We start from the raw sequence: 14,674 nt of genomic DNA on the forward strand, positions 1-14,674 counted from the left end.
TTCAGACGGGCCGTCACATGTGCCTTCCGGAGCAGGGGGACCTTGCGGGCACTGCAGGATTGCAATCCGTTATGTCATAATGTGTTACCAATGGTTTTCGTGGTGACAGTGGTCCCAGCTGCCTTGAGATCATTGACAAGTTCCCCCCTTGTAGTTGTAGGCTGATTTCTAACCTTCCTCATGATCAAGGATACCCCACGAGGTGAGATTTTGCGTGGAGCCCCAGATCTTTGTCGATTGACAGTCATTTTGTACTTCTTCCATTTTCTTACTATGGCACCAACAGTTGTCTCCTTCTCGCCCAGCGTCTTACTGATGGTTTTGTAGCCCATTCCAGCCTTGTGCAGGTGTATGATCTTGTCCCTGACATCCTTAGACAGCTCCTTGCTCTTGGCCATTTTGTAGAGGTTAGAGTCTGACTGATTCACTGAGTCTGTGGACAGGTGTCTTTCATACAGGTGACCATTGCCGACAGCTGTCTGTCATGCAGGTAACGAGTTGATTTGGAGCATCTACCTGGTCTGTAGGGGCCAGATCTCTTACTGGTTGGTGGGGGATCAAATACTTATTTCCCTCTGCAGAATGCAAATAAATTCATATACTTTCCACAATGTGATTTTCCGGATTTAATTTGTGATGTGCTATCTCTCACTGTTACCAATAACCTACCCTTCAATTATGGGCTGCTCATGTCTTTGTCAGTGGGCAAACTTACAAAATCAGCAAGGGATCAAATACTTATTTCCACCACTGTACACTTAAAGTTCCATAGGTTACTGTGGAACTTTGTAAGTCTAAGTGCTTTGAAAATATGCCTCTATGTATTTTATCTATTTTGTTGCAGGCTTACATTTTAAAAAATGGTAGTCAGCTTGAATTTTGGTTCTCTCTTTCTTTTTTTTTTCCCTCCAGTGAATCCTCAGACTTGTGCAAGTACTGGGTCTATTCAGTGGGAAGCACATTTCAAGGGCAAAACCATTACTCTGCAGCCTGGTTCACCTTGTAATGAATTTAAAGGATACTGTGATGTATTTATGCGCTGTCGATTGGTAGATGCTGATGGCCCTCTGGCTAGATTAAAGAAAGCCATTTTTAATCCAGAGCTGTATGAAAATATAGCAGAATGGATTGTGGTAAGTCTGCTTTTAATCTCAAAATTGCATCCACATTCACACTTCATTTTAAGACAGGAAACATGGACTCTGTTCTTACTATGCCCTCTTGCTTGTACAGGTGTTTCACTGCATAGTAGTGATAACTCTCTAAGATCTTTTAACTAAAGATGTCGGATGTTAGGTGATCTACTCAAAATTCTGTGTACCATTATAGTCCTTAATACTTTATATGCTTGTTGGCAAATAAGTTGAATTTGAATTGGCAATTCAGAATGGACGTAAGTATCTGGATGAAGCTGAGGCTTTTGGATGACAGCAAGAAACTAAAGGAATAAAAAAAAATGTGTATTGTGTTTAGTAAGCTTTTTCACCTCTTCCTTTTTCCAAGTAAGTATAAAATATATGAGGAATAAGTTCAAAAAAGAAAGGAAAAGGGAAGCTTGATACCCTTGTTAATGTACTGGCACTTTAGGTTATCCGCTAGGGCACTAAGAAGACAGATGTTAAAATAATAGTTTAGAGTTTTTTGGTTTATCATGACACAGCCATTTCCTCCTCCTTGAGTAGTACTCAAATATTCTACAGGTTTGGAAAGAATATAATTAAACAGATGTGATTTATCAAATAATGAATGTCAGGCATCAGATTTCAAAGGTTAACCATAGGATGCCACTGTCCCACAGCAACGGGTATTACTGTGCTTTTTTACTAGTTGACAGTGCATATAACTGGTAGCAAACTACATACTTTTGTCACTAGGTGTCAACATACATACCAATCGTTAAGTCACTAGGTTTCACAGTAAAATTTATGGCAAAACAAATGAAATGACATCTTGCTCACTAAAAGCCAATCATTCATTCTTTGTTATTTAGTGTATTTCTAGTCTGTTGAAATTGTTTTGTTCTCTTTTTATTCTTTTCCACCCAGCAGATATTGGAAAGAAATTGTTCATAAGAGGGTTGAGAATATGTCTGCAAATAAGGCTCCAAAATATTTAATGGAATGGAACCAAATTTAGTGTAGAGGTAATACTGGTAAAAAACAGAGTTGAAAATTGGGCCAGATTGGATTGAGGATTCCAGAGAAATAAGTCCCCCTCCCCCAGAAAGGCTTCTGCATTTCTATGGAACAATCCATTCCAGTTTCTAAAATGTAGAAAGTTTAATACACTTGAAGCCTTTTAGCTACAGAATTGCTCTTTTCATATTGTTCTCCCTTATTTTCTCCTTTCCATATCAAGTGCACACAGATATCTATAGGTACATACTATTCTCATCTGCTGACTAACTTTTTCAATTATTTGGGACCTTATTCTAAGAAGTAATATTTGCTTATCTAGCTGCACATTTTTAGTTCTTCTGTAATTTATGTCTTCGGAGCTAGGGAAGTGTATTCATGAAAAACAAATGCAAGAGTTGTACTAAACTTTCATATTAGAGTAATGTTTAGCTTTCAAACATGTTTTCACTTTAACCTTTACATGAAAAAAAAAACAGACTACAGAATGCAATGATGAATAAGTTATTTATTAATAAAGTTGTTCTATTGTACAGATTTAGGGCAATTCTATAAACTGGCACCTGGAGGTGTGTGCCTCTTGGGAACGTCTAAGGCACCATTAATTGACAGGCACCTATGTGCACTAGGCACTATCCTATAAGGTAGCACCTAAGCGCCATAGAGTCTAACTGCAAGGGGGCATACACATGGGTGGGCCATGGGTGTGTCTCCAACTTATGCGCATAGTTTATAGAATACTATAAATTACACATGCCACTTGTCGCACTTAGGAATGCCAGCTTACGCCTGCTATTGACATGGGTAAGAGGGCATGCCTAAACATGTGCATGCCAATATCAACATTATGCTAAAACTCTATAACGGAAACTTGGTGCTATGATGCCATTATAGAATTGGCACTAAGCGCATGGCATTGGGATACAAACTGTGGTACTAATTTATAGAATTGCCCTGATAGTGCATTGCTGACCGTGGATTATTCTGTTTAACCATCCAAGAGTGCTAAAGAAACCTTAACAAAAATTCTGTTTATCTAAACTGTTACTTATGCATGTAATACACTCATTTAGAAGACAAAATCCTGATTTTTCTGTATTGTAGGGTCACTGGTGGGCAGTATTGCTGATGGGAATTGCTCTGATAATGTTAATGGCTGGATTCATTAAGATATGCAGTGTCCATACTCCAAGCAGTAATCCAAAGTTGCCACCTCCTAAACCACTTCCAGGTACTGCAATCCAGTATTAATTTCATGTTTCTAATTTCCCGATTCATGTTCCTTTAATATTTTAAAAATTAAATAAATATGTGGATGCTTGTATGGTATCTTGAAAAATAAAAAAATGAAAATAAGTTATTAGCCAGGAAGACTTGGGATAGTCATTGCTCTTCCTTGGAAATTAACTATGAAAAATAGATCTACTTTTTTGGATCTGCAACATTCTTGTGACCTAGACTGCCACAGTTCAAGACAGGATGCTGGGCTTGATAAACCTGATTCTGACCTACCATAGCTTTTCTTATGTTCCAAAGTAGTCCAGAACTTGGACTTTTTCTTCATATCTTATTTTGATGTTAAGCACCTTCTATACTACAACCATCCCTGACATTGGTCATGTCATGTCCAACACTTTTCAGTGTTTGTGAAAGCTTAGCTGTAACTGCTTCGTACACCTCTGCCCCACCTATGCCCCTCTGGCAGTTTCACACTATAGAATTTAGGTACTAATATAGAATAGCTAAGTGTATTTAATGCACGTGACTGCAAATTAGGGTCATTAGTGCCATTTAACTCCAGTAATCATCTGTTATTGGTTTAGTGCCAATTTGCACCTAATTAGACAATTAACTTACGCATGTAACTGCCACTATTCTATAATATGTTAGCTTATTTTAAGGATAAGGTAGTCAAGTTATGGCATCAGTTAAATCTTACCACTATCTGGGATCAGGTTGCACCTGATTGGCAAGGTAATATCCCAGTATGTGGAATAATTTTCAAATTCTGGAGAAAGAGCAAGTTAAGCAGCTTCTACTTAGGTTTGCAAAATCTAACTGTTGCTTAGATCCATACCCAGCATATTTATTGAAGTCTGCTAATGACATTTTTTTGATGGCATTGACATCTTGGATTAATGGATTATTAAATGGTAATTTTCCATCATAATGGGGGTTGATTGTACTTACGCCTATTCTTTAAAATCCTAGTGCAGATTTGTAAGTAGCTAGTAACTACTGTCCTATTGCTTCAATCCTTCTATTTGTAAAGATAATAGAGGGATATGTATCAAAAATGTTAGAAGCGTATTTGGATAAATGGAATATCTTGCATCCAGCTCATTTGGGTTTTCATAAAAAATATGGTGTGGAAACAATGATTGCATCTATCATTGCTCATGTTAAAATGTTGCTTAGCTGAGGTCAAAATGTAATTATAGTTCAATTTGACCTATCCACTGCATTCGACTTGGTTGACCATGACATTCTGTTGTCCAGGTTTAGTGATATAGGGATAGGTGAGAAGGTTATAAGCTGGTTTAGAGGGTTTCTTACTAGTAACTATAGAGTGCAGGCGGCGAGTAACCTATCTATGGGTTGAATCCTGGATTGCAGGGTTCCTCAGGGGTCCCCGCTCTCTCCTTCTTTATTCAATGTGCTGCTCTAACCTTTGGGTTTGGTGTTAGACAAGTTAAAAATACCTTTTTTTTTTTTTTTGTCTATGCTGATATTACCCTGCTTCTACTGATAGGTGGATGTTGGAGCGACACACTGAGGGTCCCTTTTACTAAGCCACATAAGCATCTATGCGTGCCCAACGCATGCCAAATTTCATTTTTGGCGCACATCCAATATGCGCGTGTGAAAAATATTTATTATTTTTGGGTGTGTGTAACAGACTCGTGCCAAGTGGCACACAGGTCTTTACCGCCTGGTCAATGGCTGGTGGTAAGGTCTCGGACCCAAAATGGACGTGAGGCAATTTTCATTTTGCCGCATGTCCATTTTCGGCAAAAAAGGCCTTTTTTACAGGCACACGTGACTGCAAATTAGGGTTAATAGTGCCATTTAACTCCAGTAATCATCTGTTATTGGTTTAGTGCCAATTTACACCTAATTAGGCACTAAAAATGGATTGGCGCACACCCAAAACCCGCGCCTATCCTACCGCAGCCCATTTTTCAGCGCGCCTTAGTAAAAGGACCCCTGAAAGAGCTGGGAACTGGATTTTAAATTATAGACTTAAATTAAATCCAGAACAAACTAAATTCCTTTGGTTGGGTTTGTTTGATCCCTCTAAGTTTCCTCTGCATTTTTTTCATTGAATAAGTACATTTTCATTTGAGTTTTGTTCTAAAGTTTTGGGTGTGGAGATTGATAGCTCATTAACATTTTCTAATCATGTAAAATCTTTAAGTAAGAATTCATTTCATATATTAAAGAAATTGAAGACTATTTGAAATTATTTTGATCCTGATAAGTTTAGTCTGCTAGTTCAGGCTTAAATTCTATCTTGATTACATTATTTTAACATCATTTACAATGGCTGCTCAAAGATACCTGGAAAATGATTGCAACTCGTTTAAAATATGGTGGCACGGTTGATATTCTTGGTGGGTAGATTTACAGCAGCTACTCCTTTGCTCATTAAATTGCATTGGTTACCGGTAGAGGCCATGGCTAGGTTTAAATTACTTACAGTTGTGTCTTGGATCATCTGTGGTGTTTCACCATTATACTTATGCAAGATTGTGCAGTTTTTACGTGGTAATCAGACTATTGTCAGAAATATTTATGATTGCATGCTATTAAATTTTCTACCAATTTGATTAATCAGATCTAATAAGCTGTTTAACTCTTCATTATTTAGTTGTTTCTCTATAGAACTCTTTACCTTTAGAATTACGTATGCTCAGGAACTATCAGGTTTTTCATAAAGTTCTGAAAATGATCTTATTCCATGAATATTTGGATTGATTAGATGTATTTGTTTTTTGTAATTATGATTACATTATTTTATTTATGATAGTTTGTAATTCTTGAGATTATATCTCACTAGTAAAAAAGGCCAGTTTCTGAGAAATGAAACGGGCGCTAGCAAGGTTTTCCTGGGAGTGTGTATGTTTGAGAGAGAGTGTGTGAGAGAGAGTGAATGTGAGTGTGTGTGTGTGTGACAGAGTGTGAGTGGGCGTGAGTGTGGCTGTGAGAGTGACAGTGTATGTATGCAAATCAGAGTGTGTGGCAGGGGCCCCTCCCTCCCAGTTCCAGGGGCCCCTGTCCCTCCCTCCGAGTTTCAGGGCCTGTCCCCCCTCCCAGTTGCAGGGTGTGTCCGAGCTTGAGGGTGTCCCCACCCTCGCAGTTCCAGGGCCACCTTCCCTCCCAGTTGAAACAGCTGTATATAGTTGTTTGTGATGGAGCAACAATTGAAAAAGGAGAATGTGGAGCAGGAGCTGTTAGGTTTGTATGGTTTTGAGTGTATGGCAATGATGGCAGCGTGGGTGAGTGGAAACAGAGATTATGCAATGGTCGTATGTAGTTACAGTGGACTTGATTGGCTCATTTCAAGTAGTGTGCATTGTTGGTGCAATGGTCGTGTGTACTTACAGTGGACTTTTTGGCTCATTTGAAGTAGTGTGCATTGTTGCCGGTGTAGGATGTCCAGTCCTAGTTTTGGCTGCCATGGGTCGATTGAAGGGGTTGAGGGGCACTCTGGAGCGGGACGGCTGCTCTGTCTGTCCGTCCGTCTCCCCTGCTGAGTCACCGTTGGGCCCCGTTCCGCGTGAGGGAACAGTCACCGACACTCGTCCCCGATGGACACTCGCACCAGCCAGTCGGCCGCCGTGCCGCCGTTCTCCCTCTGCGTCCTGTGCGAGATTCGTAACGTGGACTTGTAGAGGAGAGGGAGGGCGGCGGGACGGCGAGCGAGCGTGTAGCGCGAGTGTCCATCGGAGAGGAGGGTGGGTGAGGGTGACTGTGGGTGGAGAGACCGTGGTCTATCGGCGACTCGGGAGGGGTGAGGGAGACAGCCGCGTTGTCTGTGTGTCCAGGTGAGGGAGGGAGTGTGGCCGGGGGGGGGGGGGGGTGCAGCGAGGCAGTTGGAGCGCCGTGACGGGGAGGAAGACGGGGGAGGTGTAGCCTGCGTCAGCGTTGTTCGCTTTTGTCATTACCCACCGGACGTCATGACGTAGACGCGAGGGCAGACAGTGTGTGTCAAACCTCAAACCGGATATCTCTGGCACCTCAAGTTTCCGGCTGGAGGCTTCATAGAACGTTGGAGGTGCCTTTTATATATAGAGATTATTTTGATTTGTGATCTACAGTGAACTATGCATTGGTATTTGTGGACAATAAGTGATGTATAATGTGACATAATCTGTACATGCAGTTTTGCATGTGAAATTAGAAAATGTGTGCACAAGAGTATAGAATGAGGAGGACAGTGGATCTGGGTGGTATGGTTGAACAGGTCATGTGCACATGATGGGGTGTGCTGAGTCCAGGATAGGTGAAAAATACTGAAGAGAGGATATGAAAAGCAAGCTCTGGAGGAAAATATGCTGACTATCACAATAAGGAAAAAATCCACAGAGCAAATGCTCTTTACTGAAGATAAACCCACAGTTTAAATTTATTTTATTTATTTATTTATTTGTTAGGATTTATTTACCGCCTTTTTGAAGGAGTTCACTCATGGCGGTATACCGTAAGAATAGATCAAGCATGAGCAATAGGCAATTACAGCAGTAAAAATATTCAAAAACAATACAAAGTATGGCATGGTATACTAGCAATGTTAACACAATACGTAATAGAACATTATTATTAGTAGTGAAGGGTAAGGCAAAGTTGTAACATATAGATGGGTAAGAAAGTAGGAAGAATTAGAAAGTAAGGTGACTGATTTGAAGAAAGTTGCACATAGAGGAATGGATAAACATGTTCCACTGCAATATGTGCAGCCCGGGTTACTCCTTGTGTGTGTAAGTGAGACTAACAAGTTAGTTACTTCTTCCATTAAAGGCTTGGTTGAAGAGCCAAGCTTTCACCTGCTTCCTGAAGTATAGATAGTCTTGTGTTAAGTGGAGCCTTTCAGTCAATGCATTCCAGAGTGTGGGGGCTACTCCGGAGAAGGCTCGCTTGCGGGTATCACATCGTATAATGTCTTTTGGAGAGGGTGTAGTTAGTGAAAGTCCTTGGGAGGACCTTAGTGTCCTTGGCGGTGTGTGGAGGATCATCCTATTCTTTAGATACTCAGGGCCATTTCCTTTCAGGGCCTTGAAGATCATACATAGAGTTTAAAATTTAGCCCTGTATTGTACTGGTAGCCAATGACGTTTTTGCAAAAATGGTGTGATGTGGTCATGTCGCTTGCAACCTTCTACGAGTCTTGCTGCTGCATTCTGAATCAACTGGAGCTGGTGCAGGCCCCTTTGTAGTCAGACCATTGTATAGTGCATTGCAGTAATCCAGTCTTGATGTTACCATTGCGTGCAAAACTGGGATAAGATTTACCTTCTCGATGTAAGGAGAGAGGCAGCGTAGCTGTCGTAAATAGTAGAAGCAGCTCTTGAAGGTTGCTTTGATTTGGAGAGTCAGAGTAAGTGTTGAATCTAGCTGTATTCCAAGGTTCCTGACTTGTGATTTGAGGGGGAGTTCATACTTCCCAAAAGGGATTTTGATGTCAGGTATGTATCTACTTAAGGACCCAGAGAAGCTCGGTTTTACTTGGGTTCATGTAAAGTTTGTTGAGTTTAGCCCATTCTTGAATTGATGTTAGGTAATCAGTTTATTCAAGGCTGTAGGTAAGTCAGGTTCATTGGGTATGGGTAGCTGCACATCATCTGCATAGATGTAGAACTGAGTGTCCATTGAGCGAATCAGCTCAGCTAGTGGCTTGAGGTAGATATTGAACAGAATAGGTGACAGTATCGATCCTTGTGGTACCCCACAGGTCAGTGTCCATGGTGGTGATGAATTGTTGCCAAACATTATGGATTGTTGCCTGTCTGATAGATAGGTTCTGAACCAGGCAAGTACTGTTCCATTGATACCTGTTTCTGTCAGTCGTGCTAGCAAGATATCATGATCCACAGTGTCAAAAGCTGCTGAGAAATCTAGCAGTACTAACATAGAGGCAAATCCCTTGTCTCGGTTTCTGTGAAGATCATCTAGCAGGGATACGAGGACCGTTTCTGTTCAATAACTGGGTCTGAATCCAGATTGACATGGATTTAGCCAGTTACTCTTTTCTAGCCATTCATTAAGTTGAACATGAGTTTCCCTAGAAACGGGATGTTGGATACTGGCCTGTAACTTTCAAGTTTGTCCTGGTCAAGGTTGTTTTTCTTCATCAGAGGGCGAACCACTACCCTTTTTAATGTTGTTGGTAGTTGCCCATTAGAAAGAGAGGTGTTCACAATTTTTGTGGCGCCTTCTATAAGGCTCATACGTGCCTGCTGTACTATCTTTGATGGGCAGGGATCGAGGGAGCAGGTAGTTGGTCGAAGGTCTCTTAGGATTTTGTCAAGGGTCTTCGCTGTCATTAGGTTAAAAGTGTTCCATCTGTCTCTGTTTGGAGGGAGCAAGTTTGTGCACCCCTGGTTGACTGGTTGGGCACTGGGTGGGATTGCCTGTAAATCCTGGTTGAGACTTTTAATTTTGTTGGCAATGTATGCAGCAAAATCATTGCAGTTCAGTACAATTAAAAAGTACAAACAAATTTTTTTTTATAATGTGCTTATATATCTTCATGGGACTGTCAGAGACCCAAAAGTCTTCCAAAATGTTCACTTTGTTTCAATCATTGCATATTGTATGTGTTTTTATATTTTAGTCTTTTTATACCACAGTCATGCTTCAGTCCACCACTAGTACATAAAACATTTCCTGGTGTATAAAATATCTTGCAAAATTACACTCATCTTCCTTCACTCCTTAATAAACCTCTGAAAATTAAAACCAAAAATGTGACACAAAATGCATGGAAATAACTGTTACTAAATAAGCAGCAAGTGCTGTAAGCATATCTATAATTAATCTTGATTTTATTAAGTGAAAGGAATCCTTAGAGGACTCTAATTATACCTGATCCATCACAGAATTCAGCTGTGCTCATCTTGTTTTTCAAACATATTGAATGCACATTTTGTTAAAACTTACAATAAATATGGCACAAAATGGGAAGAATCCACTATGGGGCTCATTTTTGACAGAGAAAAACGTCCAAAAAGTGGCATAAACTGGATGGTTTTTCTTGCAAAAACATCCACATCGCTATTTTTGAAACCCATTTTTTAGACATTTTTCTATGCTGTTCATTTGCAGTGTGTCGAAATCACAAGGGGGCTTGTTAAGGGCAAGATTTGGGCGCTCTTAACACTGCCATAATGGAACAAAATACGTCCAGAGCTAAAAGTTGGATGTTTTGGTCTAAACCTGTTTTAATAACAACTAAGCCACAAAAAAGTGCCCTAAATGACCTGATTACCACTGGAGGAATAAAGGAATGATACCCCCTTACTTTCCTAGTGGTCACTGACCCCCTCTCACCCCTCAAAGATGTGAATGAAACAGTACATACCAGCCTCTGACAGCTTGAGATGTTATTGCCAATCCTATTAGAGCAGCAAGCAGGTCCCTGGAGTAACCTAGTGGTTGTTGCAGTGCACTATGGAGAAGGGACCGCAGGCCCATAATCCACTCTTACACTTGTGGTGGAAAATGTCTGTTGAACAAAACCTACTGTACCCACATATAAGTGACTGCAGCCATAAGTAATTTTTTTTGGTGCATTTTAGACGGCTCACTGTAAAATACAAGGGGGCAATGGTGAGATGTGTACCTTGGGACCTTTATTATAGTCTAGTGTCCCCTAGGTTGCTCCACTGCTTTGATAGGATGTCTGTGTGGCTAGTCTTCTAAGAATGCTGGCTCCTTCTACATCCCAATGGTTTGATTTTATGCATTTTTCACTTGGACGTTTTTTTTTCTTCTTCAAAAATGGTCCAAAAAGATAGATGCACTAAGCACAAAATGCCTAGGAAATGGCTATTCAGGTTCAAAAGTGGCCATATTCAGTGCTTGATTTTTGGATATTTTCAGCAAAACATTCAAAGTCTGATTTAGACGAAATATCAAAAATGCCCCTCCACATATATTTAAGACCTTGCATGTTAGTGGTTTCCTTATTGATGAATGACATTTTTATTCTGTTTCTCACCAAAAGGCTCTTTAAAGAGGAGGAGACCTCCGCAAACGACTCAGCAGCCTCCACGCCAGAGACCCCGGGAGAGTTACCAGATGGGACACATGAGACGCTAACAGCAGCTTTTGCCTTGGTTCTTCCTAGTGCCTACAATGGGAAAACTTCACTCCAAAGAAAGCCTACTAAGAGTCAATATACCCCCAGGCCAATGCGCCAATGAAATGAAAGAAAATGAGAAGAGAAGATATAAAAGGCAAGATCCTGTGTCCTCAAAACAAGTGGAGTTATTTAAATTTTTAATAGCTGATGTTTCCAGCTGACAGTGAAGAAAATTACTTGATTTTTCTTATAGATGGATATTTTTAACCTAACGGCACAAAAGTTTAAGGAAGAGTATCATCTTTTTTTTTTTTTTTTTTTTTTGCTTTTATTCCACCCACTCCCATTTTTTTCATTAGTTGCATCATTACTTCACTTGCAGGCAAATCTGATTCTAGGTTAAAAACAAACAAACAAAAAAGTTTTTATTAACAAATTGAATCTATATTTTTCAAGCTGCCTTTTGAGGCTGATAACCTAGACCAACTCAACACTGGAGACATTATCTGCCAACATGTATACATTGTTATATGCAGACATGTATTTCTAATGTACACCTGTACTTCTGTGTGCAATTGTTAAAAAGAAAAAATTGCAATATGAATATGTTTCTTTGTATTATAAAACTTTTTTCTGCTGTTAATGAAGAAATTACTGTTTAATTGATATACATACTCAGGATAACAGAGGAGATGGTGTACAGTTGCAAGAGATTTCCATCATGCTCTATATTGCAGCTATGAAAAGAAAATAGAGCTTTCTTTTTCTTTTAATTTTATTTTCAGAGTTTTTAAAGTCCTTATTTCATTTTACATCAAACAAATGGCTGCTAAGATAAAGCATTTGAGCTTTTCTGCTCTGGGCGTGCACATAAGTGTCGAATGCATGCCAAACTCTTTCAGAATGAGGTTTTATTTAAGATTATCATTATAGCTCTTGGATATATTTTTTATAACACAGTCTAATTATTCAGCTTACTAAGTAATGGGTAGTTAGATAAAAATGGCTATCTATAATTTACTGGAAGAATACAGTTAGTCTCTATTTACTAACACATGATGACCACAAAACCTTTCCAGTAACTTTTGAGGTCATTCTTAGATTTTTTTTTTTTTTTTTTGGGAGGGGGGGAGGGCTGCTGGGCAGTTTAACACAGAGAAGTTTGCTACTGTGTTTTAACTACATGGTGAGTAATGCAGAATACAGTTACCACCACCTCTTGAAGGTGTAGGTGACTGCACTATGTTATCTGCAGCATTAGCAGATAACATAGCTTAGTAAATAGGGACCTTTATTTCTTTTTTTAATGAAAAGATTGCAACCAGTTTAATTGTGTGTTCAAATATTTAAAATTTAGGCTGAATTAGAATGGTCCATTGTTAAGATGTGTGAAGACTGGGAGGTTGGTTCAGCTTTCTTAGCAAAATTCTCCAGATATTTTTTTTTCTGCTTGATGTCAGTAATTGGACAACCACTAAAGTACGCTCACTTAGCAAAGTAAGTTTAAATCTTAAAGGCAAGCCTATTGTTTTGTTTCCGTTTAGATTATTTATATTTGTTAGGGGGATGGAGTATTTTCCTTTTTAAACGTAGTTATAGACTAGCAGTAAAGATGAAACAGAGTGCCCCTATCCATACTTTGCCTGAAGAGTGCAATTCACTGCTGTCTTAAGAGGAAAGAAACATGTCTTTTATTTTATCAGGCATTTTACACCTATGCAGGAAACAGAAAAGGGCATTAGTGACCTTGGACATATTTGCTACTTATGATTTTTTTTTTGGATGTATCAAGTAGGGGAATTAGAGGTGTAAACCGCAGTAAAGTTTCTGTCTTTGATAGGAAACAATTTTGATATTCAGGTTTACTAAAGATGGAAAAGGCTACTCTTTTTCTTTTTTCGTCTTGTGTTTAGAGTGAAAGGTTTACACAGTCATTCTCACGATGTGACGCAAGCCAGCAAGGCCAAAACTGCTCCAGATAATAGTGGAATTTCTTCCTTGTAAAGTTGTACAGTTATGTGGTGACTTTTACAGACATACAGCTTTTTTGTACAATGGTTTAGAAACAAATTTTTGTACATGAAACCCCAGTCCTGTAGATAGATTATAAATAATTCTATACAACCTGAAGAATAGAGAAATTGTGTGTAGTTAATTTACAGCCTTTAAATACATTCTTTTTCAGACTGGGGAAAGGCTTACAGTGGGTTTCCTTTTCTAAAATGGTGATTTTTATTCTCCATGGATTCATTGTAACTTCTTCAGTGTGGTAAGCTTTGGATCACTTTTTTGTTTTGGTTTTTTTTTTTTTTTTTTTTTTGGTTTGTTTTTGCCTGTAATGGTATCCTGTGGTAGAGTTTGGGGAAGTGTGGTCCACCCTGTTTTTATGCTGAGTCCAAGTAAAATGTTTTCTGAACCGAGAAATATGCACTGAACTCTCCACTTCAAGTCAAGATGTAAAATGAAAAAGATCAAGACAAATGAAAGCTAATGCAACTGTCAGTTTGATGTCCGCTGTGTTTTATACAGTATCTTTTTTTTATTTTGTTCTCTTTTGAAATTTTTACTAAAAAGTTGCAAAAAAATTTAAAAAGTATTGTGCAGAGATGTTTTTTTTTTTTTTTTGAAACTTGAAATGCATTAATAAATAAACTTGATTAAATAAACTTGAAAGACCCATGCTTTTCCACAAATTTACAAGTGTAAATGCCACATTGAGTGTCTTCTTATTTTTTTCTTTATCTGACACTTCCAAAAGCACCTTGAGCCCTAGCAGTCAGCATCATCAAGATGGTATCACTTGTTCCTGTTTCCAACTGCAGTCCTACAAACCCTGATTCACTGAAGCTTGGTAACCTCCACAGCTATAAAAACAGATTACAGTGCATGCAAATTACCATGTTCTCTTATTTTTAACCAGGTCAATTCATATTAACCATGCTGTAGTGAATCAGGGCCTGTGTGTTAATTCATGTATATGTGTTTGTGTGGACAAATGTGCCCTCAGCACCCTTACAACTATGTTCAAAAGCTTACCAGAGGAATGATGAGATATTATTGTTTTTAGATGATGTGAGTATATGTATGCATAGCACTGATAGTTTCTAAGCCACCTAGGATGGGCAGAGTTTTAGCACTAGTACTTAAAAACATGATTAGATCCTAGTATAAACCCAATAGAAATAGATAACCCAATTGAATAACTTGGGCGAAAAGGATATATATTAATTATTTA

General features: G+C 39.0%; 1 protein-coding gene across 1 annotated transcript in view; it reads left to right on the plus strand.

The window, feature by feature from the left end:
* The window catches only part of ADAM10 (ADAM metallopeptidase domain 10), a 309,988-nt gene extending 295,897 nt beyond the window's left edge, over positions 1 to 14,091 (plus strand). The window contains exons 14-16 of the mRNA XM_030188829.1: positions 913 to 1,133; positions 3,240 to 3,366; positions 11,362 to 14,091. Of these exons, the coding sequence (XP_030044689.1) occupies positions 913 to 1,133; positions 3,240 to 3,366; positions 11,362 to 11,456 (443 nt within the window). The 3' untranslated portion in view covers positions 11,457 to 14,091. The remainder of the gene's footprint in view (positions 1 to 912; positions 1,134 to 3,239; positions 3,367 to 11,361) is intronic.
* Positions 14,092 to 14,674: the final 583 nt, after the last annotated feature.

Source organism: Microcaecilia unicolor, chromosome 1, assembly GCF_901765095.1.
Source record: "Microcaecilia unicolor chromosome 1, aMicUni1.1, whole genome shotgun sequence".
NCBI classification, from domain to species: domain Eukaryota; kingdom Metazoa; phylum Chordata; class Amphibia; order Gymnophiona; family Siphonopidae; genus Microcaecilia; species Microcaecilia unicolor.